The following is a 27,877-nucleotide window of genomic DNA, read 5'->3' on the forward strand; positions in this document are numbered from 1 at the left end:
ATTGCTCTGAGGTACAGGGTTAAGTACCACTCTAGGCCTATCTCACTCCACACAGCTGCCAGCAGGCAAGCAACACAGCCTGGCCTTATATTTTCTTCAGGTCTAGGCCTAAAGGAAGCCTCTAGGTTCCATGTGACCTGCCTGTGATCCCAAGGGCTGAGGAAAGAGTGGCTCTGAGCAGGAAGGGATCTGCCTGGGACATTGGAAACAGAAAACCCCAGGCGAACATGCTTAGTCCAGGACCAACTTCTGCTCTCACTGGACAGCTTGGGACAAGTATACCTATCCTGGTGGCTGAAAAGCTATGTGACCAGGCTGCAAGCCTCTGGAGGTGGCTTATTTGAACCCTGTGAGCCTTTTCCAGCATGAGAAAGGCTATCCCAACATAGAGACTTTGAGTCACCACATATAACTAGTGCAGAAGGGGCTGTGAGTGGTGGTCTGTGCTAGGGACCTGTTTGATGCTCCCCACCTGCCTATGGCCACTGTGTCAGCAGTCTGTGCACATGTGTGTGCAACATCCTGACCTCCAGATGCTGGGGAAGTACAGCCCACAGTCTCAGCCTCACCTGCAAAGGGGACTAAAAAGGCAGTCCTCAGCTCAAAGAACCCAGCAGCATGTGGCACTGGCCGGCCAGTGAATATCTTGGATCAAGCCACACCCGAATGCCACATTAGGAGACAGAGGGCCTACACCACAGTGCTCTGGCATAAAGACTAGGCTTGACAGGGCTGGCCTAGGAGCTGTTGGGCCTCCCAGGCCTTTGCCATCATATGTCTCTGAACATTGCACAAGCCCCTCCAATTCCTGCTCATCAGTTACCTATGCAGCTGCCCCATGTTTGTAATCAGGTCTCTGTGTCCTGCTGTCCTTTTCCATCTGAAATGATTTCAAAAGGAACCCACACATCCCAAGGAGGAAGCCAGGCTGACTTGCCATTACAGAAGCAGCCTCAGAAGCAAGTCCAAGACAAATGGTAGTGTAGTTTTGTGTCCGGAAGGAGGCTGCCTTAGGAAATCTCTGCCCAGGCAGGGCTGTTATTGTGAGCAAGTTGAGCCAGTGCCGGAAAGCCATGCCTACACCAGCACCTGTTTCTGTGTCAGAAGGAACTTATCTTCTGCAGCCTCTCCTTCACTCAAGCTGCGACCCACCCCTGGGCACCTTTCCCTCCCAACCTGATGGATACCCTGCTCCTTGCTGCTCACTCTCTTTGGACACTCTTCCTTTTCCCTGCTGGGCTCTACTCCTTTAGGAAGTCACCCTGGGATCCCCAAAAGCACAGCATCACCCCCTTCAGAGGCCTCCCAGGAAGTCCCTCCCTTTTACCCTTGGCTCTTTGGGTTCCACTGAAGTTCCCCATGGATAAAGGCAAGAGGTTTGGTTGTCCAGTTGGGGTTCAGCTCCTTACCGGTTCTTCCCGCTCAGGGGATAAGGCTCTGGTCTGGATGCTCCCATGGAATGGACCCCAGGACAGGCCCTCAGTGAGGCTCAGTCGGGCCCGCACACACTTCTGCCCGTCCTGCAGTGCCAGCTCCAGCTCCTCTGAAGGGAAACATGGTGGGGTGAGGTGGCTGCTTGGTGACCCCCCAGCCCACTTCTGTCCCATAGTTCCCACTCCTGGTCTGGTCCTAGGGCCAGGCCTTTGCCCTTTTTGAGTTGCAGAAACACCACAGAGAGGTGGACAGGCAGGCCACACCATGGCCTTGGTCAGAGTCTGCAGAGCCTGTGTGTGCCACACACTTCATGCAGAACCTTGTGCATGGGGCCGAATGGTAGCCCTTTACAAGACATCACCTGTAACTGAATGTCCCTTGCATGTGCAAAAAGATCTGCAGGTGTGACTAAATTAAAGACCAAGAGATAAGATCACCTGGATTAGCAGATGGTTCTAAATAAAAGAAAGACAGATGGCTAATACAGAGCCAGGGGATATGCCATATGAGGCTTCTAGAACTTCTGATGGATCATAGCCTGCAGGTGGGACAAGGAGACCCTTGGTTGCACTAATTGGTGTTAGCTGTAGGACACATGGACACCTGGCCAGCCACCTGCCCTACTCTGAGCCTCCATTTCTTTAAAGGAGGCAGGAGTGTGGTCATTCCCTCAAAGGGTGGTACTTCCTCAGGCCACACACCCTCTGCCCTGTCCACCTGATACCCAGGCTGCCAGCCTGTGGAGGCCTCACATGGCCTGGCCCAGTCCCCTGGCCAGAGTGCTGTGGCGGCCCCACTTCCTGGAGCCCCATCAGGCAGGCTGTGGCCTTAATGGGCTTGATCATCAGATAACTGGCCAGCTAATGGTGGAGATAAGGTGTAAATACGCCAGGAGGCCCCATGGAGAGCTGTAACTGGGCCTTTGTCTTCCCTGGGGCTGATAAGATGGCAGTGGACCAGGGCTGGAGGCCAAGGAGGCCCGCACCCCTTTATCAGCCTGGGAGTGGGAGAGGGGCTGAGGGGCCAGAAGGCAGGCTCTGCCCTCCATAAAAGCAACCAGTCCTCTGCAGCTCACTAGGGACACTGTCCTGGTGCAGGTTTGCCCCACTGGTTCCCCCTCCCTCATCTCCCCTTGTCTCACAGGGCACAGCTCAGGGCTGACACTGGGATGGTCAGTACCATCCAGAGGAGCAGGGGCAAGGCCTGGGCAGCACTGTCCTAAGAGGGACACAGAGACTAGTTGTGGGAAGTTTTCTTCAGTCTAGGAAACTGAGGCCCTACGAGGCCCACTGCTGGCAGCAGGGGTCAGTATCCAAACCCGGAACTGACTACAGGGCTGTTTATCTGTTGTTGTGACAGTGACCTGTCAGCTTCCCCTGTATTTTGGTGCTTATGTCTTTGGTCCCCACACAATAGCCATCAGGACAGAAATGGAATTAAGAGTAGAGAATTCTTTTGAGAGTCTGTGCTTAAAGCTTCACCAACCAGGATTCCACCTAGGTGTCATAGAGAATTTCTATCCTGAGAAGGGTATACCTGGATCTTGAGACAGACAGCTAAGTCATCTACCCCCACATGACTCCTATTCTGTTTAGAACATTCCTCAGGAGATGGGGCCTGGCCCCTGTGTCAGGAGCTCCCTGTTACAGGGATACCTTCATCTGAGGCTGTGTCCTCACAAATTGGGGCACAAGGTAGGGAGGCAGTTGATGTAGGTCACCCTGAGGGTGTGGCATGGGCAGTTCCATAGCCACACCCATCCATCCTGCTACCTGTGGGAGCCAGGCCCTCTTGGACAGTCCTGGGCTCCAGCTTGCCTCTAGCCCCCAAGGGGAAGGAGGCAGTCGGTGCCAACCCCTCGCTCACCCACCAACCAACGGCCCCGCACCCTAATCAGAGTTCACGGCCATGGCTCAGCCTTCCAGATAAGAACATGGCTGGCATTTCCCACGGCAGCCACCCTATCCTCTGGGTATCACACTTTGCCAGAGAGGGCTGGTTGCTGATAAGGGCTGTGGTCCACCTCCCGGGGGGACAGCACCACCACTGTGCACTCGGGGACTGGGGGAGGCCTAGGAGAGGTAGGGATGTACAACAATCACTATGGTAACACATCTCTCTGGTCCAGGGTCCAGGTCAGCCAGTCTGAGGCTGCCTTTTGAGGCAGGTAGGTAGAGGACAGCAACTGATCTCAGCCTTGGTTCACCCAGGCACCTTGTACAGGATGACTTGCAATTGTGCACAGCAGCCCTGGTGATATTATTCGACATTCAGTTACTTGGAAACTAGTTCCTCCACCAACCCCTTATAGCCAAAGAATGAGCTAGCACCCAGCAGAGGTGCTCTCATGGCAATTAAAACAGCACCAGAAAAGTGGGGCTTGGAGAAGTGGTTCCTTTCCCAAGGACCTTGAGACTGAGAGTGTAAGGAAGCAAGGCCAGGGCTTAGGGATGGGTGCCACACTGGGACACCTGGCAGGTGAGGGGCTGGAAAGTCAGCTTTCTGGAAAAACTGGAGCTCAACGGTGGTGACAGGAATCCTGTGTTTGATGTGGCCATGATCTAGTCTCTATCAGATCCCTGAGGTGCTTCCAGGGGCAGGGATTGGGTCATAGCTTCTATTCTGGGAATTCGAGGAACGAAGTGCTGTCCAGATGCCCTCAGGAGCACAGGCAGCTCCTATGGTGGGCTGTTATGGTGGGTTCCAGCCTGGTTCAGGCCTTGGCCACCTGTTCCCTCAGCTGGAGAAAGGAGAACATGCCTTTTGTCTCTTAAAACCTGCTGTCCTAACATGAACCCTGGCCTTATCTTCTGTGCCTTAGCCCAGCACCAGACAGGACTTACGGGATTCCTTCTGGCATACCTGGGAGACTAAGGCTCAGAGAGGGTCAACAACCAGCTGGAGTGTGCATAGCAGACAGGCTGAGTTTGAGCCAGAGTCGCCACACTTAACAACCTCAGTACCCTTTTGAGGGGTGACATAGGAGGGAGGAGTCGGCTTCTTCAGGGCTGAAATATCTGGCTCTGCCCTCAGTTTCCCTAATGTTCTCTGGTGGGCCCTTGATAGGAACCAGGCGCTCACTACAGGTCCAGCACTGGGCCAAGGGCTAATGTATTCAGGTAAACAACTATACACATTGCTTCTAGAACACGTGCTAGGACCTAATTGCATTCCCCAGAAGCATCTTCGAGGAACCTAATGCTTATCTATCTGTTTGCAATGTTAGTCATGTACGGCCCTCAGGGCGTTCACCCCCCAGGAACAGAATTCAGGATCTACCTCCTCAGCTGGAGCCTGGCTGGGGGTGGGTGTGGATCTGGCTATTGTTGGGGTGCTCTGGGTGGCAGAACTGTGTTCAAACCAACAGGCCAAGCCCTGATACTACCCTAGTGGCTATGTCCTGTCCTGCCAGAGCCTCAGTCCACTGTTGTAGAAGAGGTGCTCACAAGTCATCCTAAAGAGCCTGCCAGTGTAAGGCTAAAGGGCCATGTTGCAGTGCTGAGACTGGCCTCACAAGTGGTGCCCTTGACCTGGGAGTTCATCAGACCTGACTTGAGACCCCAGTTCCAGCTCTGGCTTGAAATCTAAGTGGCTTCCCTCAACAGCATGTACAGTACTGGCATTGGCCTCCTCTTTATGTGATGGGGGCCCAGAGATCTTACACAAATTCCTCAAGGTCACAGCACTAAGTGTGGCCCATCCTCCTCTCTCTCTTTCTTTTTTAATGTATGTAGGCATACCGTGTGTGTATAAAGGCTCACACAGGCCAGAAGAGGGTGTTAGATTCCCTTGGAGTTGGAGCTTCCTGAAATGAGGGCTGAAAAAAACTTGAATTCCGAAATAGTAACAAGTGCTCTTAACCAATGAACCATTTCTCTGACTCCTCAAGCATGGCCACTCTATTTTATTTTTTTGAGACAGGGTTTTAGGGTTCCTCTGTGTAACAGTCCTAGAGTTCACTTTGTAGTCCAGGTCTTGAACTCACAGATATCCACCTGCCTCTGTCTTCTGAGTGCTGGGATTAGAGGTCACCACTGCCTGGCCCAAGTATGGTCACTCTTAAGCCCTGACCTCAGAGTGACCGTCTGATAAGACCCAAGCCACTCCAGTTTTCCCATGTGAGTAATGCCCCATCTGCTGGCATGCAACTCTAAAACAGGAGGTTGTGGTGATTAGGAGCATCAGCAAGAGGTTTCTTCACCTCAGATGGGGCCAGACCCCTTATGCCAATGGCCAGGGCCTCTAGAGTATCAAACCAACCACCCAAAGCCCCCACCATGCCCTGTGGAGTCTGTGGTTGGTATGTGGGTGCCCACCAGCTCACCACCAGTACCTACTTATCTAATCAGCCCATCATTCCCTCCAACCCACCCTGTGGCTCCTACAGGGCAGCTGGGGAGCAATCCCTATCACAAGGATCAACCTGTTTGCTTTTGATAAAAGTCACAGTAAAGGAAAGAAAAGGGCACCAGCAAGAGGGAGGGAAGCCCCAGTCTGGCGGGGTCTACAGGTGCGAATATAAAACAGGGTAGGCAAACTGTATGGCCCAGAAGACATCTGCTCCTGCTAAAACCAAAACCCAGAAAGGGCAAGTGCCCTCCCCTGCAAAGTCACAGAGCAGACGACGGAGGGGTGAGAGAGCATCTGGGACATGTTCTCTGGACCAAGCCACACTGAAAGACGTAAAATAAAGGGGCCTGTGTGCTGTGCCTGTCCTTTCTTGGTTGCTGAGGCCTCATATTCTCTGTCTGCTAAACCATTTTTAGGGAAGATGGCTGGGGGGGGGCACTGAAAGCAAGCTTGGAGAGGTCAAGGAACTTTCCCAAGGTTATATGGCCAGTAGAGAGAGTTCAACCAGTTTCTTCTGATCCCAAACTCATGACTACAACTTGGGTGGTACTGGCTCACTCATAGCAAATCCCCTGCATCAGGCAGCTGGGTATGCCAACCTTAGTCTCAAGATTTCCCAGTTACAGATAGGAGTGTGAGCAGCAATAGCAGGAAATGACCCAGAAAGCCCATTAGGGGCCCAGTGCTCACTTGCAGTGAGCTGGGCAGGAAATTTCAAGCCTGTGGCCACTGGACAGCCAACATGGAAGGATTTTCTGCTACACATTCTATAGAGGAGATGATGGCACCAACCAGGTAAGCTGCAGAATACCAAATACAAACTTGAGCATTACCCTCAGAAGCAGAGGCACCAAAGACCAGATGAGATCCATGGGAAACGGGAGGGTATCTGCTCTGTCCTTCAGGAGGTAGGGTATGATCTCAGAGTCCAGAGCTGTCAGCCAGGGAAATCAGTTAGTTGGTTTCCCTTTTTTTTTTTTTTTTTTTTTTTTAAAAAAAGACAGGGTTTCTCTTTGGAGCCTCTCCTGGAACTAGCTCTGTAGATCAGGCTGGCCTTGAGCTCACAGAGATCTGCCTGTCTCTGCCTCCCCAGTGCTGGATTAAAGGCATGTGCCACCAACACCCAGCATCAGTTGGCTTCCTTAAAGTCTGATTTCTGACACAATATTTTGGCCAGGCTGGGATGACAAGGGGCCACCAGAAAGCTGGGGTCAAGTCCTAGAAGGATGTGATCCACTCATACCAAGAAGTGGTCCTGCTCTGATCCACATATGCCCACCCTTGTGAAGGCAGCAAAGACTATCCTGGGACATACTGATGCAGAGCAGTGTCTACAAAAGGTTAGAGTGGGGGTCCAAGGGGTGTTCCACTAGGATCCTGGAAAGCCTCATGCTGTATTCCTCTCTTTATGCCCGAAGCCCCTCCCTCTCACCTCACTGTTCCCAGTGGCTCAAACCTCAGAGGAAACAGGTGTCTAGCTCCCTAGATCGTCAGCCTTCAGGGATATTCCAGGGATGTCCCAGACTCAGGAAGGTATTGTGCCTGGGAGAAGGGGCGGCTGGTCCCAGGGGGTGGGAGGGTATCACTACTTCTGTTCCCTACTTCTGTGAGCTTCTTTGCCTGCCATCCAGTCTCCTTCTCAGGTCCTGTCACCATTCTGGTGGCCCTGGGGAGAAAAAGGTCAGCCTCAAGCTTCCTGTCAACAAAAACGGTGTTGGGTAGGGTTCTGTGTGTTAGTTTGGCCTAGGGTCTGGGTTACTAGGAACCCTGGTACAAGGTTGGAGAGCTGGTCCAGAGTATTGAAGCCCTGCCCATTCCAGCTAGCCCATGGCCCCTCCCTGGTCTCTGTGCTTGTTGAGTATTGATTTTTTGACATGGAGCAACAGCCAGCCTTTATCGGCTGAACCCTGGCCCTTGCTAATGGCAGATCTGGGTCCACCTGGGAAGAGCAGGTTGTGCAGGGTGGGGCTTTTCCTTCCTGGGATCTGTGGGGGCCTCTCACCACCTGGGGTAACTGAGCTTGTTCTGGGGAAGGGTTGGCTCTTGCAGAAGGTACATCTATTTATAGGCTGTAATGGAGCAAGGGATGCCTTCCTCCTCGACAGTGTCCAGGTGGCAGTACCTTGCTCCTCCTAGGCCCTTGTATGGCTCAGAGCCAGGATTCTAGCTCTGATCACCCCTACTGAACCTGGAGACAGGACACCTTGGAGAGGGACACTACTTTTGTCCCTTCAGAGCACAGAAAAAGCAGCCAGACCAGCAGGAAGTACCACTCCCCCCTCAACAGATCCCTTAGCACTTATGTGCCACACCCAGCCAAGGAGCTCTTTCCTGACTACCCTCACATGCCTGAGGAGGCTGAGAGTCATGGCTTCCAGGTTGCCTTGAAGTGCAGTTATGTCTTTACTCGGCTTCTTTAAGAGTTCCATGCTAGATGCTCCACCATCTTCCTCCAAGGATGGGGACAGAGGAATTCCCATCAGGGTAGCCACCCCCCTTCCTGTCTACTTATGATGGCATGGATACTCTGGCCCTTGTCCAGAGCCTGGCTTCACCTGGCTCCAGCTCAGTGCACCCACCCTCCTTGTCTTCCATTCATTTGCCTTCTGGTGCCACAGCTTCTAGTCTAAGTGGTCAGAAGGGTGGGTTTGAGGACATGTGATGGTGTTGCCCAGAGTGAAAAGGTGAGTCCTCTCCTACCAGGAGTGACAGCTGTGTGCATAGCCTATAGGCACTCACATCTTGGGGCCCTCAGCTGACAGTGAGGCAGGTGCTGGGGAGGCCAGCTTGTTAGGATGCAGCTACCACCTGGAGCACATTGGTCCTTTAGGGCCCAAGCACCTGCTGACTCTGCACACAGACCAGAGGCCCCTATAAAGGAGGCACATGCAAGTGGGGAGACTGAGATCTTGGCTACAGGACCCATAATCACTCTGGGTGTTAGGCCTCCACCTCAGGATGAGTCGGGCACTGTGGAAGTTGGGGGACAAGGAGGTTTAGGGGCTTATTAACATTTCTGCTAAGAAGAGCCACTGGAGGTAGTCTGGGCCTTCAAGGTCTCTGTTAACTTCATTTTGAACTTGGAGGCCTAGGGTCAAACTCAAGCTCTGTCCTTCAAGCTCCCTAACCGGAAAAGGGAAGAGGATGGCATGGTGAGAGCAGGGACTGGTGTGGGTTCAGGAAAGGGGAGCACCAAGCAGGCTTGATCTGCCCTAGATCCACATGTCTCCTACTGCAGCTCCCTGCTGCCCCTGGAATCAGGGACCCAGCATTGCTGGGCCTTGGAGCTTATGGTCCCGGGGCACCTGTCCCAGGAGCAAAGTGCCTTGTCCCACCTTTCTGCCTTCTGCATGTTATCTAGAATGTATTGAGTCTTTAGGGTAGGCCTGGGGACAGGGGGAATTTGGGCAGAACTAGCCAAAGGCAGGGGTAAGAGATAGTATGCAGCTTGATGGCTACAAGTAAATGCCAGTGGAGCTGTGGTCAAGCTTGTCAGATTCAGGGACTTCCTACAGCATTCCCATGGATTGTCTTATTTTCTCAAAATGATTTCCACTTTCTTGTGTAATTTTTCTCCCCCAAAGCAGCGTTTCTCTGTGTAGTTCTAACTGCCCTGGAACTCGCTTTGTAGACCACACTGGCCTCGAACTCCCAGAGATCCACCTGCCTCTGCCTCCCAAATGCTGGGATTAAAGGCATGCACCATCACTGCCTGGCTCTTGTAGAGATTTTTTTTTTAAGGGTTAAATGTCCTCTGGCTTGACTACAATGGCCATCTTCACTGCCTTTCAGTTCTCACACATGGATAAATTCCCAGGGCTCCATCAAGTCCCTGCTTGGGTAGCAAACAGCTGTGGCAGACCTTGGTTAGAGGGCACCAACACACCACACAGCACCACTCACTCATATGGGTGTGTGTGTGTGGGGGGACACATAACCCAGTGGATTAAAGGACAAATTCAAGGACCATGGTATTCTAGGGGACCTGGATAGCCCAGCTGGGGGCAGGGCCGGGTGGGCAGGGACCCCATGAGACACAATAAGGTATGATAGCATCTCGCCTCATCTCAGGCCGCGCTGGGCCCTTGCGTGCAGGATATGACCAGCCCTCGAGCCGACGGCGGCCCCTTTGTCCCATCTCTAGGGACCGATCTTATCGGCTGCGTCCACCGCCTCTATAATGGAAAAAATGCAGTGAGGAAATCAAAAGTTACGCACAGAGATAGAGGGGGTAATAAATAAATAAATAAATAAAGAGCCATCGTGGCTATGGGGAAGGGGCACCTCTCAAAGGACAGTGATATGTCACAGGGCTGCAGGGAGTGGGTGGGGTTGCTTCCTGGCTTCCATCTTGGGTCTGGGTAAGTCTTAGCAGCATGCTGGGTCTCACAGGGGTGGGGGGGGTCTCATAAATGCTGCTCATATAAGGACAGTGCAACCTACAACTAAGCAGAGCTGCCTCAGTTTCCCTTCTAGGGTAGGGTAAGATGAGAGGGGAGGGGACATGTCCCAGGACCCATGAGTCACAGTGCTGTGCTTTGAACCCTGGACCTGTGTGGATTCCAGTTGTGCCCCATTTCTGCTTCTTTGCCTTACCCTAGTCACCCTGTCCATATTCCGAGAGAAAGGACAGCTTCCTGGATGAGGCCATCACGGCTACCAGTAAAAAATGAGGAATGAAGATAGAGACCTAAAGTCACCTCATGCACCTGTCTTATTTCCACCAGGTACTGGTTGCCATGGTAGAAATAGCTGGTGCCTATGTGGTTCTGCCAGGATGGGACATGACAGCCAGAGAAGAGAGAACAAACTAGAAGTCATTGGCTCTTACTCCTGTGGTTATGGTGCTAGCAAGAGCGATTTGCCAGTGATGGTCACAGAGCTAGGGGCACTGCTAGTCAGGGTACCAGTGGCCAGTAAGCCAGGGACAGTGCTAAAGACAGTAAAAACACTGGGGCTCAGAGCAGCAGCAGTGACCACACAGGTGGCGTCATCAACCAAGGCACCAGTAACAATACCTGTCCCCTGCCACACACACTGCTCATCAAGAGCAGCCCATCCTTCATGGGTCTCGAGGTAGACCTGTGGTCACCATTCTGAAGAGATCAACACTCTTAGGGCTGATATGACATGCAGACCTTATAACCAAGGAGGGAACAGGGGGTTAACTGCTGGAAGGCAGTGGTTGACACTCCTCTGGCAAGGCTAGGACCTGCCTTGCTGATGTCTGGGCTAGCTGTGGGGCTGCTAGCTGGGCAGGAAGCCGGTGGGAGGGTGGAGAAGGAAGCGACTTGATTAGTGCCGCCACCGAGATAGCTTGCCCTGGCCACAGACAGCAGGTCCCGGAAGGGGGTGAGGTCAGTAGGCCACATGCAGTGGGCAGCCAGGCCTGAGGCTCCTTCTAGGGTTCCACCTGCATTTCCTACTCACTGGATGTCCTGTTATCTGTCCACTTACCCTCTGCCTCCAGTGCCTCCAGATCCCCTTGTGCTGAGACATCATGGTAGGTAATAGACACTTCCAAGAGTTTTCCCCAGAATTACCCATCTTGCTTGTCTGCCTCAGTTTCTACATCTGTAGTGGGGTATCACAGTGCCTCCTGCTACCTGGATACTGTACTCTTATTTCTTCTGAAGTCTTTTTGGGGCTCTGTTTCTAACAATATAGCAGCCAGTGGGATCTGCTCCTAGAGCAGACCTACCTGGTACTCTCCATCCCCTACTGCTCCTGATGCCATTACACCAGCTGTACCTTAGGAGCCACTCATTACGTGTGGTAAAGAGCTTTGTACGAATCCTGGGCCCTGGAGTGGATAGCCACTGGCCCTGCCCCCATGTCTCAGCCATATTTCTGTCCCTTGGTGACTGACTGCCACTCTAGCTGTTGCTCAGATGGAGTCCTCAACCCCAAGATCTGTAACAGGTTGGCACGTACCCAATGCTCAGGGTATGAGAAGCAACAGGGGGATGAGAGCCAGCATGGGGAGAAGAACACTTTGACGGGTCACCTGTGTAGTATTGCTACTGAGACCCCCCCTTCTCTGCAGTTTGTAGGGTGCAATGCCTCAGAACAGATTTCAAGGTGGAATCTGAGCCACAGCTATCCCAGGACTCATAGGCAGGTCCAGCAGGCAGCCAGGATGTCCATCTCCATGTGTCAGCCATCCTCCCATGGCCCATGCCGACCAACCCCAGGCTATGACCTCTTGTTTCCAGGACAACCATCTACTTAGCACCAAGTCCCTCCTTGATGGGTCCTCTACCTCTGAGCCTCCTTTTCCCTCAATCTGCATTTAGATCTAGCTGGGAACACTCAGCTCAGGCCTTTTACTGTGGTTTCTGCCCCAACACACTGTTTTTGGGTGGCACAGAAAGCCCCACTGTGACACCGTCTAGAATCATCTCAGGCCTCAGACAGGGTAGGGTAGCAGCAGTGTCTCCAACACATCCCAGGAGGGCAAGGCCCTCTCTGTCTTTCCAGTTCCCAAGGGTGCCTGCCCCAGGAGGTACGCAGTGACTATGCAGGAAGAATATGCCTGGCTGTAAAGAAATTTCCTTAAGTCTTTTCATCCATCTCCTAGCCTCAGATTGTTCATAACAACCCTGGGGTCTCAGAAAAACATGAGTCTTCAAAGGGGCTCCAAACTGCTGGACTGTTCTCTGAAGCTGACCCCAGAGTGACCCCTGTCATCTACTAGTGCCCCCTCCCCCGCTGGCTAATCTAAGACAAATAGGCCTATCACCCGCCACGCCAGGCCCCATGATAACACAAAATAGCTGGAATGATTTTTCCCACCCACACATGCCAGCCAGTCAGTCGTGGGGAGGGGAGCCCGGCCAGCTATCGGCCCATCTCCCAGGCTGTCCATCAGGACGAGCCGTCCTGCCTCAGCCACCAGATAACAGGCCTTGAGGTTCACACAGAAACCCCGGGCCTGTGAGATTAGTTAGCCGGACACAGTCTAGATAACAAGCTACTGCTCCATGGGAGGGAGGGGTCCCCATCTCCTGCTTCCCTGGGACCCTGGGCAGGAGATCTGACTGGGGCCTCCAACAGGAAATGGCGCACAACAGCTCCTGAGGCCTGAGCACAGCCCCTTCCATCCTGAGACTGATCTATTTTTCCAGGCAGATGATCAAATGCCTTCCAATGTCTTTCAGCATCTTCACTGTGCAGCCAAAAATTTTGGGGTTGGGTGTGGCTCAGAGGTAGAGTGCCTCCTAGTGTGTGTGAGGGATGGGATTCTACCCCATGAGGGCTGTCCTTAAAGTCTATGGCTCATAACCTGGACCCTGACCCATCTGTGCCCACACTCTCTCCCTATTCTCACCCTAGCCCTAAGGCTCCATTGTGCCATGCCCCCAATGTCTCAGGACCTTTGCATATTCCAGCTCCTTGCCTGAATATCTCCCTCCACCTTAATTTGCCTTTCAGTCATCATCTTAGAGATGGGATCCTTCTCTAGTGCTGCCATCCGCTCTCCCACTTGGCCTTGACACCCAGGCACCCCCTTTGCTGACTGGCGCTGCTCAGGAACACACTAGCCTGGTACATGGCCAGCCTTCCAGGCCCTGCCTCAAGGAGCTGGTATGGGCTGACTGACTTTCACTTAGTTCACAGAAGCTCCTGGAAAGAGTTCTGGGCTCTAAGAAACTCCTGGTGGAAGAGACACAATCCTGTCTGACTTTTCTTTCCTTCACACTCTGCCCTAGTTGGGCAGCCTGGCTTTGGGGCCTCAGTATACAGCTGCGCTTCCTCAGGTCAGAACTATGGGGTTAGCTGAGCTCCATGATCTCAGCTATAAGGAACCACAGGACTCCCCTTCCCTGCTCTATTTTGTCTTTGGAGCCTGGGGTGCATTAACAGGTCTTAATCCTTTCCAAGGATCATGTGCTCCAGTAAGAATTCTACAGCCACCTCCTTTCCAAAAAAGTGCGTGGGAAGGTGCTGAACATAGGGTGCTGCCTCATTCCCAGCCTATGCTCTCCTCTTCCACATCCTCCCTGGGTTTCAGGATACAGCCAGACCTTGACCGCTAGGGGGGAAGCTGCCCCGCCCCCATGGCATACCTACTTATTTTCTCTATCCCTGGACCCCACCCCTGCTGACCTGTCTCTCTGTATTTACCCTCTCAGAAGGTCAGCCTGGGGCCCAGCTCAATATGTATTCTCACATGGACTCAGGGCAGTGAGCCTGTAGGCGCTCAGGGGGCTCTCCTGCTGCCTCTCCTTCACTCCAGGGGTTTCCAGAACCGAGAATTGGGTCCTGCCTGAGGATGGTTGAAGGGGTCACCTAGCATGTTTACCTAGCACACCTAGCATGGTGTAGCCTTCCCAAGTCACCTTGAGGTCCTCTTGCCGTTCCCTTTATGGTATTCCTCAACTTCAGGCTCTGCCCCTGGATCCTGCTCTCCAACAGTGGTGATCAGAATAAGCTCCAGGCTCAAGACACCCACAGGGCAGGAGACACCCACAGGGCAGGAGACACCCACAGGGCAGAATGCTCCTGAAGTCCTAGTGATTCCTGACGCCCACTGCTAGCTATGGCTGCACTCATACTGACAGCGGGTAGAACTCTCTGGGTCTCTCCACTCACTTTACAGGAAAGCATACCTCAGGGGATGGTTTGGAGTCCCCATTGTGACTCAGTTTGCCTTCCGTCCTAGTACCTGCACTGGCCTTCAGATATTCAGAGAGAGTGGGAGACTCATTACAGATGGAGTGCCGCTCTGCTGGCACAGGCAGACATCACACAGCTGGTGTACTGATGGCATGCTTGCAGCCTTTGGAGGTTCTGGGAAGGTCCTGGTCCCTCTTTGTCCCAGATCCCCCAGCTCTATGGAGTCTTGTGGAAAGGAACTGGGTAGGCTATCAATTCCTTTGCTGAGGCCTGGAGTAATCCCTAGGAAGAGGACCCTACGCCATGCTACCTGACTGACTACCATTTGAGCCTGTTTAGTTCTGCTCTTCTTCCAAACACTTCCTCAAGACCATGCCAGATGGGCTATGGGCTATGGGGGCCAGGACAGATAGAGTTGGATGGATCCTGACAGGGCTGGTGTGTCTGTAAGCCACATCCTCCTAACTTTAAGGGAAGTGATAGGAGGAGTGTGACACCAAGGGGCACCAAGCATTGGGGACAGGCTCCCACATCCCACAGCAAGGCAGCTATGCAATGTTACAGATCTACTTTCAAGCCTTCTGCATAGCTGGATTTGAAACAGCCATCACTCCTGCAAACAAAGCCATTTCAAAGATGACAACTCAAACTCTCTCCCTTTCTATTCTTTCCAATTAGGACTCAGCTGAGGACCATGAGAAGCCAGGGTTGGGCATCCCAAGCCCTGTATACAACTTCCCAGAGCTCTGGGTCCACAGTGTGATCTGTGGCCCCCTCAGACCCAGAGTGTGTCCCTGCTAAGCCACAGGGGCATGGAAGCCCTCCTGCTCCAATCCTTCCTGTTTTCCCCTCACCTGCTGGGCTCTGGCCCAAATCTACAGGGCCTCTGACTCCACTCTCCCCTGGCTCATGGACTGTTAAGGCTCCAAGTTCTCCAGGCCTTTGCATGGCAATTCCTTTCTTGTAGGCCCCCCTCTCTGGCATCTACAAACCACTCAGACAACAAGACACAGCATGACTTTGAAGAACCATCTAGGTCACTCTCATTCTACCAGAGCACCATCTGCGAGCAGAGCTTCTCTGTTTTGTGTACTTAGGGAATTCTATTGCGTGTGTCTGAAGTCACTTTCCTGGCATTTTCCTTGGGTTTTATAATCTACATAGGACTACACCATCCGCACTGCCCAGAGAAGGTATGAGACCACACTGTGGGATCAATACAAAGTAGGGCTCTGGGCAGTGTGTAGCCATCAGATCTGCAACAAGACATTGCCCATTGTGTTGCCCAAGTGCAAATGTAGTAGAAAATCAGTTGCTGGAGGGGTTTCTGAACCTGCTTGCACCCCCATGTGAGGGAAACCAGGCTGCCTAGTAGGTGACAAGCTGGAGGGCCACAATTCTCCCCAGCTCCAATATACAGAATATGAACCTGAGGTCCAGAGGTCAGCAGCCCTCCCATAGACATTTGGCAAAGCTGGGTGCCTGCCTCTCGCAGCAGCAGCACCAAAGAACTGAGTGGACAATATTTGGCAAGACACTGAACTCTTGGCAGTGAACAAAAATGCCATCGTGTACTACCCAGACTGTGGAGTGCCATGGTCATCAAGTACCAGGCAGGGGCAGGAGGGAGCCAGGTGCAGTGATAGAGCCAAGAGAGGACAGGAAATCATGGCAGTGATGGTGGTTTTCACAAACTTGGAGCCCCACTCCAGTGCTTATAAAGCTCTTGAGTAAGACAAACTATACTTGGATCTGCAGCAGTCAAGTGACGGTTCCTGGGTATCACTGGCAGCATGGACCTAGGAGGTCACATGGGGGTTTCCTGAGGGGGGTGTCTTTTTTTTCTTTTTTCTATTTCTTCTGTGCATGAGTGCAGGTGTGTGTGGGGGTGTGTGTGTAGGTGTGTGTGTGTGTGTGTGTGTGTGCACGAATGTAGGCCCAAGGTTGAAGCTCAGACTCATCCTTGATCACTCTTCCACCTTATTCACTAATGCAGGGGCTCTCAAGCAGACAGATGTCACTAATGCCTGTACTGTTGACTAGCTTGCTCTGGGGGGGGGGGTCCTCTGTCTCCACCTGGAACTACAATAGGTGGGCTGCTATGTCTGCTTGGCATTTATGTGAAACACCAACCTTCACGCTTATGTGGCAAACACTTTAATCACTAAGCCATCTTGCCAGCTTTTCCTGAAAGACTTCATCTGCTCTAGGCCTGGGCCATCAGGAGATGAGCTATCTCACGTATGTATATCAGCTATGAAGAAGCAATAAGACCAGGGGACAGCCACTTTCTGGGGCCTTTGTAAGTCCTGTCTCATCTAGAGAAGAATCAGAAGGGTGGCCCCTGATACTTATAAGCCTGGGCCACAACATCAGATGGTGTCTGGGCAAAGCCCTCTGGAGATCTCAGCTCTGGACTGTCAGCTCTGTCTTGGGTTCAGTGACCACCTCACTTCAGACAGAGCAGATGGGAATGGGCTCAGGTCCACGTACTTCTCTGAGCCAGAGCCAGAGGAAGATTTGGTGTCCAAGCCAGCTTTATATCTTCTCTCCAGAGAGGAACAGTAGAAGTTGCCTCTCAGGCAGGGCCCCTAGCACAGGTCCCTAGATCTTCTGGAGTGGTGCTACAGACCAGAGGTCAGAAAGAGTCAAAGGCAACCAGCAAGGCAAAAGTGGCCACTTGGTCTGTTACCAGCCTGGGCACTGCCTTCAGGCCTTAACCCTACAACCCCATCACAGGCTTGGGCAGCCCTGGAGATAAGAGCCCCCTGGGCCTCTCCAGCAGCTTCCCCACTGGGTGATAAGCAGGGCCTGTGTGGGAGCTGATAGGCAATGGCTACCACGGCGGTTGGCCAGCAGCCACTTATCAACCCCATCGCTGCCCACTACACAGAATTCCTATCTGTGGGAGCCGATAGGGCATTGCCTGGCCCCTGAGGATGCAAATAACTCGGGAAGCTGGGGTGCACCATGACCCCAAACCACAGCCCAGGGAGCATGGCCTTCACAGGAGGCAGGGCAGGCTGCAAACTACAAGGGCCTTGCTTCTCCATCTAAAAAAATGAACCAGTAACACATGTGTTTGAGGATAGTGGGTAATGCTCAACACTGATGTTGATGACTTGGTATCTGGGCCTCTGTAAGCAAGACACAGTTCCCAGCCAGTGATGTAGACTATTCTTCTCTGCCTTGTACTGAAGTGGGTATAACACTGTGTTGGCCCCATGGGGCTGATATAAGGACTGTCTATGCCTTCTACCCGCTCAGTGGCCACTGAAGTCCATAGAAACACATGATCCCTGCCACCCCCAGCAGGCATTGTCCACTTTATGCATGTGGACATGGAACAGGGATACACAGGGACTCCTGGTGCTGAGTCAGTACTCATAGACACCCTTCTAGATGGAGAAACTAAGTCAGCACAGGGCTAGTTAGAAGCTGGGTTGTCTGAATATAAGGCTCTGCCCAGTTCCATGGCTGTGGGCATGTGAATGGAAAAGATCCTGGCACCCATGTGATTGAGTGATTTAGTACAAATACTCCCATTATGGTACTGCGATCTGAGGATACTGGCCTCAAGTGAGATAAGACCCTGGGTCGGTGACCAACTCCTACCAGGTACCCCCAGAGGAGTGGACATCTTTGCCATACATTTCTGCCAGGTCATCTAGAGCCTTGAGAGGTGCTAAGCATTGATGTACTAAGGGGTGGCAGAGGGGACTGCCCCAGGACACTAGCCATGGGGCATTCTGTAAGTGGACTTAATTTCTATACAGGATGTGGGTCCCCATTCTGGCTGTGGCCTTCTGGGCCAACCCTCTCTCTCTGGTCTTAGGCTGTTTTTCCATTGTGCACCCCTCAGCCACACATGCCACTCATCTTCCTTTGCACTGGTGGTAGACATCACCAACGGACTCCTGTACTCTTCTAATGCCAGAGGACCACACCAAAACACCCATATGTTCAGTTAAGAATCCAGTTAAACATCTACTCTTTTCCAATTTGGATCCCAAGTTCTCCAGGGGCAGGGGGGTGAGGTGGGGAGAGGAACAGGATCTCTGCCCTGGGAAAACCTTCTCTGATCCCTCAGCAAGACAAGACCCTTGATACGCCTTCTATCCACAGAGAGGAATGTGGTTGTGATAATACCTACATGCTCATACACAGCTAACATTCAATAACTGTGCACACACGTGTTGTCCACCCACATGCTTGTCCTCCAAACTCCTCCATCATTGGCATACCACTTATACATACAACACGTATCCCACCTTACCTACTTGCCCTGCATAGTGGTCCTTAGCCCTCAATAAGAGCACTGGAAATCAGTGACACCCCCACTGTGATCCTGGGCCATGGTATCTGTTTATCAGAAGCAAGGGTACTGTGATTGTCACATTTTGTGAGAGCTAAGATCCAGCTGCCAATTCTAGCTTTGCATATAACCAGCAGCACTCATTGCCTGGAGATGTACAAAGCTCCAGGCTTGCCTGGCTTGTGGGGCAGATGGTAACTAAGAACCTCAGATGGGCTACAGTCGCCAGGAAGAGCAAGCGTTCTTCTCACACAAGCCTGAGCCGATCTGGGCACTAGCCAACTTCGAATTCCAACTATCTGCTGTTGGGAAGACCCCAGACTGGCAGCTCCGGTCACATCCTCTAGATACCCCTCCAGGTGCCTCTCCCTGCTGTCATCTCTCAGTCCTCATTGCCAGTCACACAAGCCCCTCCAAATGCTTCTGCCTACACCATGGGTTCTGGGTGTGGGCACTCTGAAGACCAACTTGGATCACATTGCTTAGGCCAGCTGCACAGACCTGGGCACCAGTAGTCTCCAACAATCCAAGATAGCCTAGCTCGTAACTGGCCCAGAAGGCTATAACAAGGCTGCCCTGGGGTCATAGCAATGCTGTACTGGGCTAGTCAGCTTGGTTACCTGGTCCACTCCAGGGACTGGCAATGGCTGCCTCGTCTTCCTTTTCCTCTTTCTCTTCATCCTGGGACCTCATCTCCAACTCCTGCTCCTCCATATCCTCAGGACCTTCTGGAGACTCAGGGGGTGCTGGCACTGTGGATGGACTCACATCTGTAGAGAGAAAAACACTGTCACATTCTTGCTATGCTAGCCTGTAACCAGGAGGGAAACTGAGTCCAGAGAGCACACAATCACCTGCCCTCCTGCCTTATTTAACACTGCAGGTTTCTTCTTGGCCTTGTAAAGCCCTCAGCCCCTGCTGATCACGGCAATAATAATAATTCTTTAGCTTTTGTCTATCATAGCCCAGTGCCCACCCAGTGCACCTAGGCCTGTGGCCTCTGGCTCACTGGTCTCTACAACAGCTGGGCCCCTTCACTAGCCCCGCACCCAATTCCAGCCCAAAGGGCATGTTTGCCTTCCTGGCGAGCCAGATAACCAGTGTGGCCCCCGATCGATGCGCTCCTGTAAAGCCCCCTGGGTGACGTCATGGGAACAGCAGATTATTAATACCACGATAAGGGCTGTGATTAACATCAAATAAATCAATCCCATGGTATAAAAGTCCTATTATTTTTGGCTATAAATCAAAGTGGCTGGCATCTGAGCTCCAGCCACCGCGAGGAGCCGTGCTGGACCCGCCTGAATGTCAGATATGCTCTTGTGCCGTTATCGGGCCCATCACTGCGTTATCACGGCTGCCGGTGCCAGGTGCAGGCCTGGCTGTTTGTCCCAGATCCTTCCCGGCCCCACCCGCCTACCCCCTCAGCAGCCCCAGCTCCCCAATCAGATAAGGGCCAGCTCCCCGGGAAGCCATGGGTCAAAGTCCAGTAGCCGCCAACCACTTGCCCTTTGGCAGCTGGGCCACAGCTGCCTTAGTGCAGCTCCTGATGGTAGCACTGATGGTGAAGGAGATAAGATGGGAGCCTATGAACATAGCACCTGCTCTCCTGGAGGCCACCTAGTAGAAACTGAGGCTGGGTGGTCCAGGGTCAGCCATAGATAAGATAGCTTCACCCCTCAGTACTGTACGCTGGCAAAAGCAATGAATAAGGTCCTGACTGGAGACTGGCCTGGCACAGGCCACCTCACTCCTGGGGCAGGTGTCCCTGGAGAGCTGAGGGTGATGGAGTTAGGGCTTGACCCCCAGGGCTGTGGCCAAGCAAGGGCCAGAGCTTCAGGCTGGGTGCTGGGCCTGGTAAAAAGAAGGGAAGTGGGAGGGCCCCTGGCCTGCAGCCATTCATTAAGGGGCCCGAAACACTGGTGGGGTGCTCAGTGAGAAGTCCCCAGGGATGAAGGTCTGTCTGGAATTTCTGTCCCCCATTCAGATTCCTGAATATCTCTCTGATGTCCCTTCTGTCCTCTATGTCATTTCCTTTCTGTCATCTGTTTTCCTGTCATCGTAGTCCTCCTCCTTCATCCTTGTTCTGCTCTACTCTCCACCCCTACCCTAGTCCACCCTGTGTGTGTGTGTGTGTATGTGTGTGTGTGTGTGTGTGTGTGTACCTTTTCATGTGTGGTAGCCTGAGAACAACTTTGGAGGTCTTTCCTTAGTTGTTCTCTACCTGGTTTGAGATACTGTCCATCATTAGCCTAGGACTGAACCAATCTGGCTGGCTGCTGGCTAGTGAACCCCAGGGTCACACCTGTGTTCATTCTCCCAGTGTTGAGATTGTAAGCATGCATCACCACACCTAGATTTTAGAGATGCTGAGGCTCAATCTCAGTCCTCCAGCCTGTATGCAAGCATGTTACTGACACGGATTTCGGCAGGTCTATTGTCCTCTTTGTTGTCCCCTCTCTGCCCTCTCTGTTATCCATTCTCTGCCATCTGCTTCATCCCTGTGTCTCCCTATACACTTGCTGGCATTACTGCCAGAGTACCAGTCCATTTTGCATATAGTACAGGTGGTTCCTTGGGGATCTCTGCTTAAGGTCATCACCTGTCTCTTTTTCACTTCTGGTCATGTCACCAGTTGATTATCCTCCCAGGGGCCCAAAGCTACATTGTCCAATCAGAGGCTGGTGGGCAAGGTTGGGGTGTGGCTCAGTGGTACAGTACTTGCCTAGCATGCTTGAAGCCCTGGGTTTAATCTCTGGCACTTGGATTGGGGTGGGAAGAGGCTAGTGGGGGCTAATTCAGATTTTGCAAAGAAGAGTAGATATGGAATGGTATGCCCTTGCAGCTTGGGGCTGCAGGTGTAACAAAGGTTCATGGGTATGGAATGAAATGCTCCTGAAACTCAAAGCTGCAGATAGACTCATAGCCAGGTAGAGCTCAGGATACTGGGTCAGGATGCAGGTATCGCTTAGGTACCTCTCTACCGTCCCTCCAGAACTCAGTGGCCTCCAAAGTGCAAGCAAAGTGCCAACCTCTCAAATACTCTGCCTCCCTGTGGTCCCCATTCTCTGGACTTCAGGGGTGTCTGAACTCTCACTGTCCTACATCCAGCACCTGGCCTGAACCGGCCCCCTAGAGTCTGGGTGGTTTCCTTCCATGACCTGTCTTCAGCTTCAGAAATGCACTGACCTGGAAAACTGCAACCAGGAGGCCCAGTAGAGTCTCAGGAGGTCATGTGGCTAAGAAAAGGGGGCATGTGACAGTGGGATGAGTCCTAAGCCAGACCTAGGTCAGATCCTTGCCTGTGACCCCAGACCAGCTTTGTAACCTCTCTGTACCAATGTGTTCTTTGCCTCTAAAGATCCTCACAGCCCTTCCTGGGTGCAGCAGCTTGATGTTGTGTATGGAGCCTAAGCCACAGCCCTGCAGATCCTGTGGACACTATTTCACAGTGGTAAACAGGCTGGGAGGGCATGACTTTCCTGAGGTCTAGCCCTGGACAGGATTTTCCCCCACCCAGACCTCAATTATCTTAGCATGAGGCTGAACCTCCAACTCATGCACAGCAGATACCTCCCTCCCCTGATCTCTTTAGGTCCTGGGGACAACAGCTGGAGGACACTAGGCATCAGCTACATGCTGAGGCCCTCTGTCCTCCCATGAGCTCTAGGCAAGATGCTGATCTGCACACTCACCTTCTCTGGGTGGGCTTGGGGGCTCCTCTATGGATGGGGCTTCAGGGGATGTGGCCTCTTGCTCCATGGGGCTGATGTCCATGGCCTGGGTTTCTTCTCTAGCCTCAGTATCTCTGAGGGAACCTGTGGACATAAGCCCCGGAAAATTCACGAGGTGCTTCTGGATAAGGCCACCCTGGTTTCCTAATGGCAAAACAGGCTCAGCTTTGGTGCCTGGGTAGAGTGGGTGTCAGGACAAGGGCAGGAACAGCTATCCACTGAGGCAGAGGTTGTGACTCCTGGGTCTCCTGGCAGCTAGTATGTTCACGCTTTATTTACCTCCCACCCCACAACAGTTCCTAAGCTTTGGTGTCACTTGATGCATTTCCTATCCTTGCCCTTCATGTTGTCTGTCTCTCCTCAGGTAATGTACACCATTTGCCAGGTCACGAGTCTCAGCCCTTCCCAACCATACACTCCCAATAGAAACCAACACGGAGTCCTTTGGGGTTCAGATGGATGTTTCAGGTCTTCCTGCCTCACAAGTTCACAGACTCACAGGCTCACACACAGATTCACATACTCACAGGCTCACACATGGACTCACAGACTCAAACATAGACACACATGCTTAAACATAGACGCACAGGTTCACACACAGATTCACAGGCTCACACACAGACTCACACACTCACAGGATCACACACGGACTCACAGGCTCACACACACACTCACAGGCTCTCACACACACTCACACAGCAGACATGTCTACCATTTGCTTATGGCCTCTTGCAGGAAGACTCTCAGGCCCCATATATCAAGCCACCACACACTTGGGGTTTGGTCCAGAGCTCCCCAATGTTGAGTTTTTATGCTCACTACATTGGGCAAACACATGATGGGCACTACATTGCCCAAACACATGACTGGGTCAGGACACAGGTACCCTTCACAGTGGGTGCTGGGCACTTTGCTCCCCCCCTCCAGATCAGTTGGGGGGGGCATTCACCTTGGCATGGGAGATGACAAGCTGGAATAAGCCCCCCCCCCCGAGATTTTACAATGACTCCCAGAGGACACCAAGCACAGGTCAGGAGTGATGCAACCTCTGAGGTCACCCAAGGGTATCAGTGACAGGAACAGAACTGAGGCCCAACTGAATCCCTTGCCCAGCCTGGCCCCTCGGGTCATGTTCATAAGCCACAGCTTGCAAGGGAAACCTGTCCTGTTATTTTGTAGTCACTGAGGAGGGGAAGAACCTGTGTCTTGGGCACACCCACTGGCATGGGAGGGGCCTTGCATCTTAGAGCAGCGAAGCCTGAAGACACTAGAGAAAATAACCCAAAAGGCCATGTGTCACAGGGCCTGAGGATACCTGAGGGTGAGGTGTCTGTCTGCCTTAGGGTACAGGAAGGGGCAGAAGTCATGTAAGGCCCATCTTTGGTTTTGTTTTGTTTTTCAGGCAGGGTCTCATGTTTCCACATTGGCCTTGAACTTAACTGTCAGCAGTTCTCACACTGGGGATCACTCCTAAGACCATTGGAAAACACAGATATTTACATTATGATTCATTACAGTAGTAAATTATGAAGTAGCAAAGTAGTAATTTCATGTTTGTGGGTCACCACAACATGAGGAACTACTTATATTAAAGGGCTGCAGCACAAGGAAGGTTGAAAGCCTTGTATGTGGTCTCCTGAGTGCTGGGATCACACCTGGCATAGGCACTGTAGGGATCTAACCCAGGGCTTTGTGTATGGGAGACAAGGGCTCTACCAACTGAGTAATGGTCCTTGCCACTTCAGAGCCATTTCTGGGGGCAGGCCAGTGTCTTCAGGAAGGGGGGTGGTCTAGGATATACCCCTTTGACACTTGGGGGCCCCCAGCCTTTCACAGCTAACAAAACCTGCTACTTTCCAGGACAGCAGCTCAGTGCTGCTCCTTTTCAGGAGGAATGGGGGTTCTGTGGGAGACCCGCAGGCCTGTGGCAGGGCCATCAATACCAACACGTGTTAGCATACACCCAATCCCTAAGCCACTGTGGGACCCATGGTACTGGTCATGTCAATGGCATGGGGACCCATGAAGATGAAATCGAGGCCAGGCTGGGCCCAGGTTTGTAGAGCAATCTTTTGGATGGGATGAAGGACAGATTTCTGTGTCTAAAGGACTATGGTGGCTGTAATCCAGACCAGGCCACACTGCTGGGGTCAGTGTCATCCTGCTCACATGGGCCTCAAATGGCCAGGCACCATTCTAGGATGCAGGGGCCTTATGACATTGCATGTGGCTCCTGGAGAGACCCAAAGAACCGTAGTGGTTCCTAAGCCAGGAACGAGGGCAAGTGCAGGGGTGAGACCGGGAGATGCGGTGTGTGGGAGAAGGTAGTGGGTGGGAGTAAAAGCAGAGCTCCACCGCATGGGCCTCTGAGGTCTGGAAAGAAGGGACTCCACCTTTAGCCCGGGGTACAGCGTTGACGTCACACATCCCAGGAAGGGGAACCGGGACAGCTGCAGTTCTGTGGGTACTAGCTCTGGATTCAACCTCCCAGAAACAGGGCTAAGGCCCACAGTGGCAGACACATGCCTTGGCCCGTATGACTTGGAACTAGGGCTGGGAAACGGTGCTGTGGTGGAGGTCAACCTTGAGCAGAGCCACCCTTCAGGACACTGGAGACTTCCCTGCCTAGGCTCAGCACCCATCCCACTCTAAGAGCTCCATGCCTCCCCAAGGGCTGGAAGACACCTGGAGTCTCAGTTGTCCCTTCCAGCAATGGGATGAAGCCTGCTCTCAGGAACTCTGGGACTGGCACTGAGCTGGGCCAACGAGGGGGCACAAGCAGAAACATCCTTCCTCAGTAATGTCATGGAGCCCAACCTGGTGCCCACCCAGGTAGATCCCCCACGCCCAGGCGCCTGGAGCTGGGATGTTCCTTCATTTACAAGAACAAAGGCGAGCACTCCTCACAAAGCCTCGTGGATGAGCGTGGAGAAGGAAGCTGGGCTGCAAGGCTGTTCAGTCTGATGTTGTTAATTCAGTTCCAGAACAATTAAAATGACTATGATAATGCAGGAGACAATCACCACTGGCAAACAGAGAGAGCCCACAGATGGGATGTGGCACTTCTGCCTGGTGCTGCTTTCTGAGCCCTCATTTGACTTCAATGGAGCCTAAGCTGGCACTGGGCCCCCTGGTGCACCTAGACCCATAAGGGCTGTGGAGAGCACAGGGGAAAGCTGGCCCTGTACATCAGGGGTATCCATGAACCATGAACCATGGCTGGACATTGTCCCTCTGGGGACCCTCACTGTCCCCAACCAGGCAGAGTAACAGATAAAACTGTGTCCTTGCTATTTGACCTTGGGCAAGACATTCTACCTCTCTGTACTCCATCTCCTCAGCTATGAATGGAAACTCTCACAGCTGCAGCCTCCCAGGACAGCTTGCTGGCACTATCAACGTGTAGCTTAGGGTGCTGGGGCCCAGTGCTTTGCAAACACCAGCTGTCACTGGTTACTTACACCAATGACCCAGCAGGACCAGGTGTAAGCAGTTATTAAACACAAACTGTGTACAGGGGCCTTGGCTTGCCACTTCACAAATGTCCTTCCTTAACCTCTCTCACAAAGCACAGTGAGGTCATCTTCCAGTCCTGTCTCAGATGGGGAAAGTAAGGTGCAGAGGGTTCATGCTGGGTTAGATCTTGGTATGTATATGTAATAGAGAATATATAATGTGATATAATGTGAGCCAAACTGGGTGCCGTGGGAATGGGACAAAGAACAGTAGGGTGTAGAGTGGGGAACCTAAGGCCAGTCCTATTTAAATTCCATGTGCATAGAGAGCCAAACATCCCTCAGTGGGAAGTCTGGGTTGCACCCACTTTATGAATGGGTAAACTGAGGCCCACCCAAGTAAGGCAGAACAGCTTGCCAATGATCCTCAAGGAAAAGGCAAGGGGGTGGTGCATGGAGAGAGAAAAACGTGGACAACATTAGGACCTGACCAGACAGGCTGCCTTCTTAGCACTGCCTCAAACCACACCTCCCATTGCTGATAGTGAGGCTGATGCTGGCTCTGTTGCCAGGTTGGAGATGTCTGGGCACAAGACTGCACTGCTGCTCAGTGGCATCCACAGGCCACCATGGTGGTCACTCACAGCCAGGACAGCACTGGGAGCAGCCCCCATAGTGCCCCGAGCCCCTTGGTTATCACAAGGAGCAGATGCCCAAGCGCCCATCCGTCTCCTGCTCATTAAGCCGGACGCCGCTTGGGAATGAAAACATAATAGCTATTTGATTGGGGGTGAGATATTTTGCATATTGGCTCAGAGCTGATAGCAGAATTTCATCAACTCCCTTTTTCATGCTTTAAAACTGAATTATGGAGACAGGCTCTGTGTGGCAGGCTGATGCCCACTTCCTTCCAGGTCCCTGTGTATGTGAGAATGAGTACAGCCCTCTCTCATCTTTGATGAGTTGCACTGAAGGGTGGTGGTGGTCATTTTTAAATCACCACGTGGAGGTCACTGCAGTTTCTGAGAGAGGGACAAAATCCCCCAGTCTGTGTCCCCCAGGCAGCAAGGTCATGGGTGGGACACCTGCAGACCACACATGAGGATGGGGACCACTGTAAGAATCAGAGCAGCACCCACCTTTCCAAACCCAGCAGAATCACAGACCAAGGCCCACAGGAGCCTGCCTAGCACTGGGTCCTTGCTCTAGGATCACCCAGTCTTTCCTCCCTTTCTATACATGGAACAAGGATGATCAGAAACAGCTGCCTGCCCATCCTTGGGCAACAGAGCTCAGAGACAGATCCCAGGTAAACCCCACCCCCCAGAGACCAGGCAGCCTCATTCCTGATCACAGCTGTTTCATCTACTTACATACTCATTTACTCACTCATCAAACCCTTCCCATGCCTTTGTTGTGCCAGATTCAGGACCAGGAGCTAGAGACAAAGCAGTGACCACACTTCTTTCCCCAAAGGAAAACAGGTGCCAGTGTGCATGGCAGGAGGGACAGCAGAGGTGTTGTGAGGGGAAGGTTCCTGGAGGAGGTGGCAAGGATGGACAAGAGAAGAGGCTCCCTGCCAGTGGGCCAACGAAAAAGTAGTGGGGTAGAGGGACACCAGGCAAGGCAGGACCATTCCCTCATGGAAAACAGCCTTTTGTGGAGGCTGGAGTCCACACAGCCATATGGAATAGTGGCTGGGAGCAGTCTGGGGCTATTGTGACAGCAGATGTTCCTTTCAGGGTCAGGGAGGGCCATCAGGAGGAACAGGAAACTCCCCCTGCCCCCCATCTCCCCACCCCTACCCCCGCTGGTAGAGGCCTAGCCTCTTCACTTCAGTGGAATGGCTTGGCACTGCCAGGAGGGAGACCCTGGCCTCCAGCAGGACCCAGCTGCCAGATAAGGCCCTGATAGCAGAGAGAAAATAGCAACAGATACAGACTTTCCCACCACTGGGCAGTAGGCAGCTA

General features: G+C 52.7%; 1 protein-coding gene across 5 annotated transcripts in view; it reads right to left on the bottom strand.

The window, feature by feature from the left end:
- Positions 1-27,877, bottom strand: part of Zfpm1 (zinc finger protein, FOG family member 1) — a 59,070-nt gene that overhangs the window by 12,744 nt on the left and 18,449 nt on the right. For all 5 annotated transcript variants that reach the window (XM_051201798.1, XM_051201797.1, XM_051201800.1 and 2 more), the window contains exons 2-4: positions 22,414-22,536; positions 19,339-19,488; positions 1,410-1,543 (exon numbers count right to left, since the gene is read on the bottom strand). In XM_051201798.1, coding sequence (XP_051057755.1) covers positions 1,410-1,543; positions 19,339-19,488; positions 22,414-22,536 — 407 coding nt within the window. The remainder of the gene's footprint in view (positions 1-1,409; positions 1,544-19,338; positions 19,489-22,413; positions 22,537-27,877) is intronic.

This window comes from Phodopus roborovskii, unplaced genomic scaffold (genome assembly GCF_943737965.1).
Source record: "Phodopus roborovskii unplaced genomic scaffold, PHOROB, whole genome shotgun sequence".
Taxonomy (NCBI): Eukaryota; Metazoa; Chordata; class Mammalia; order Rodentia; family Cricetidae; genus Phodopus; species Phodopus roborovskii.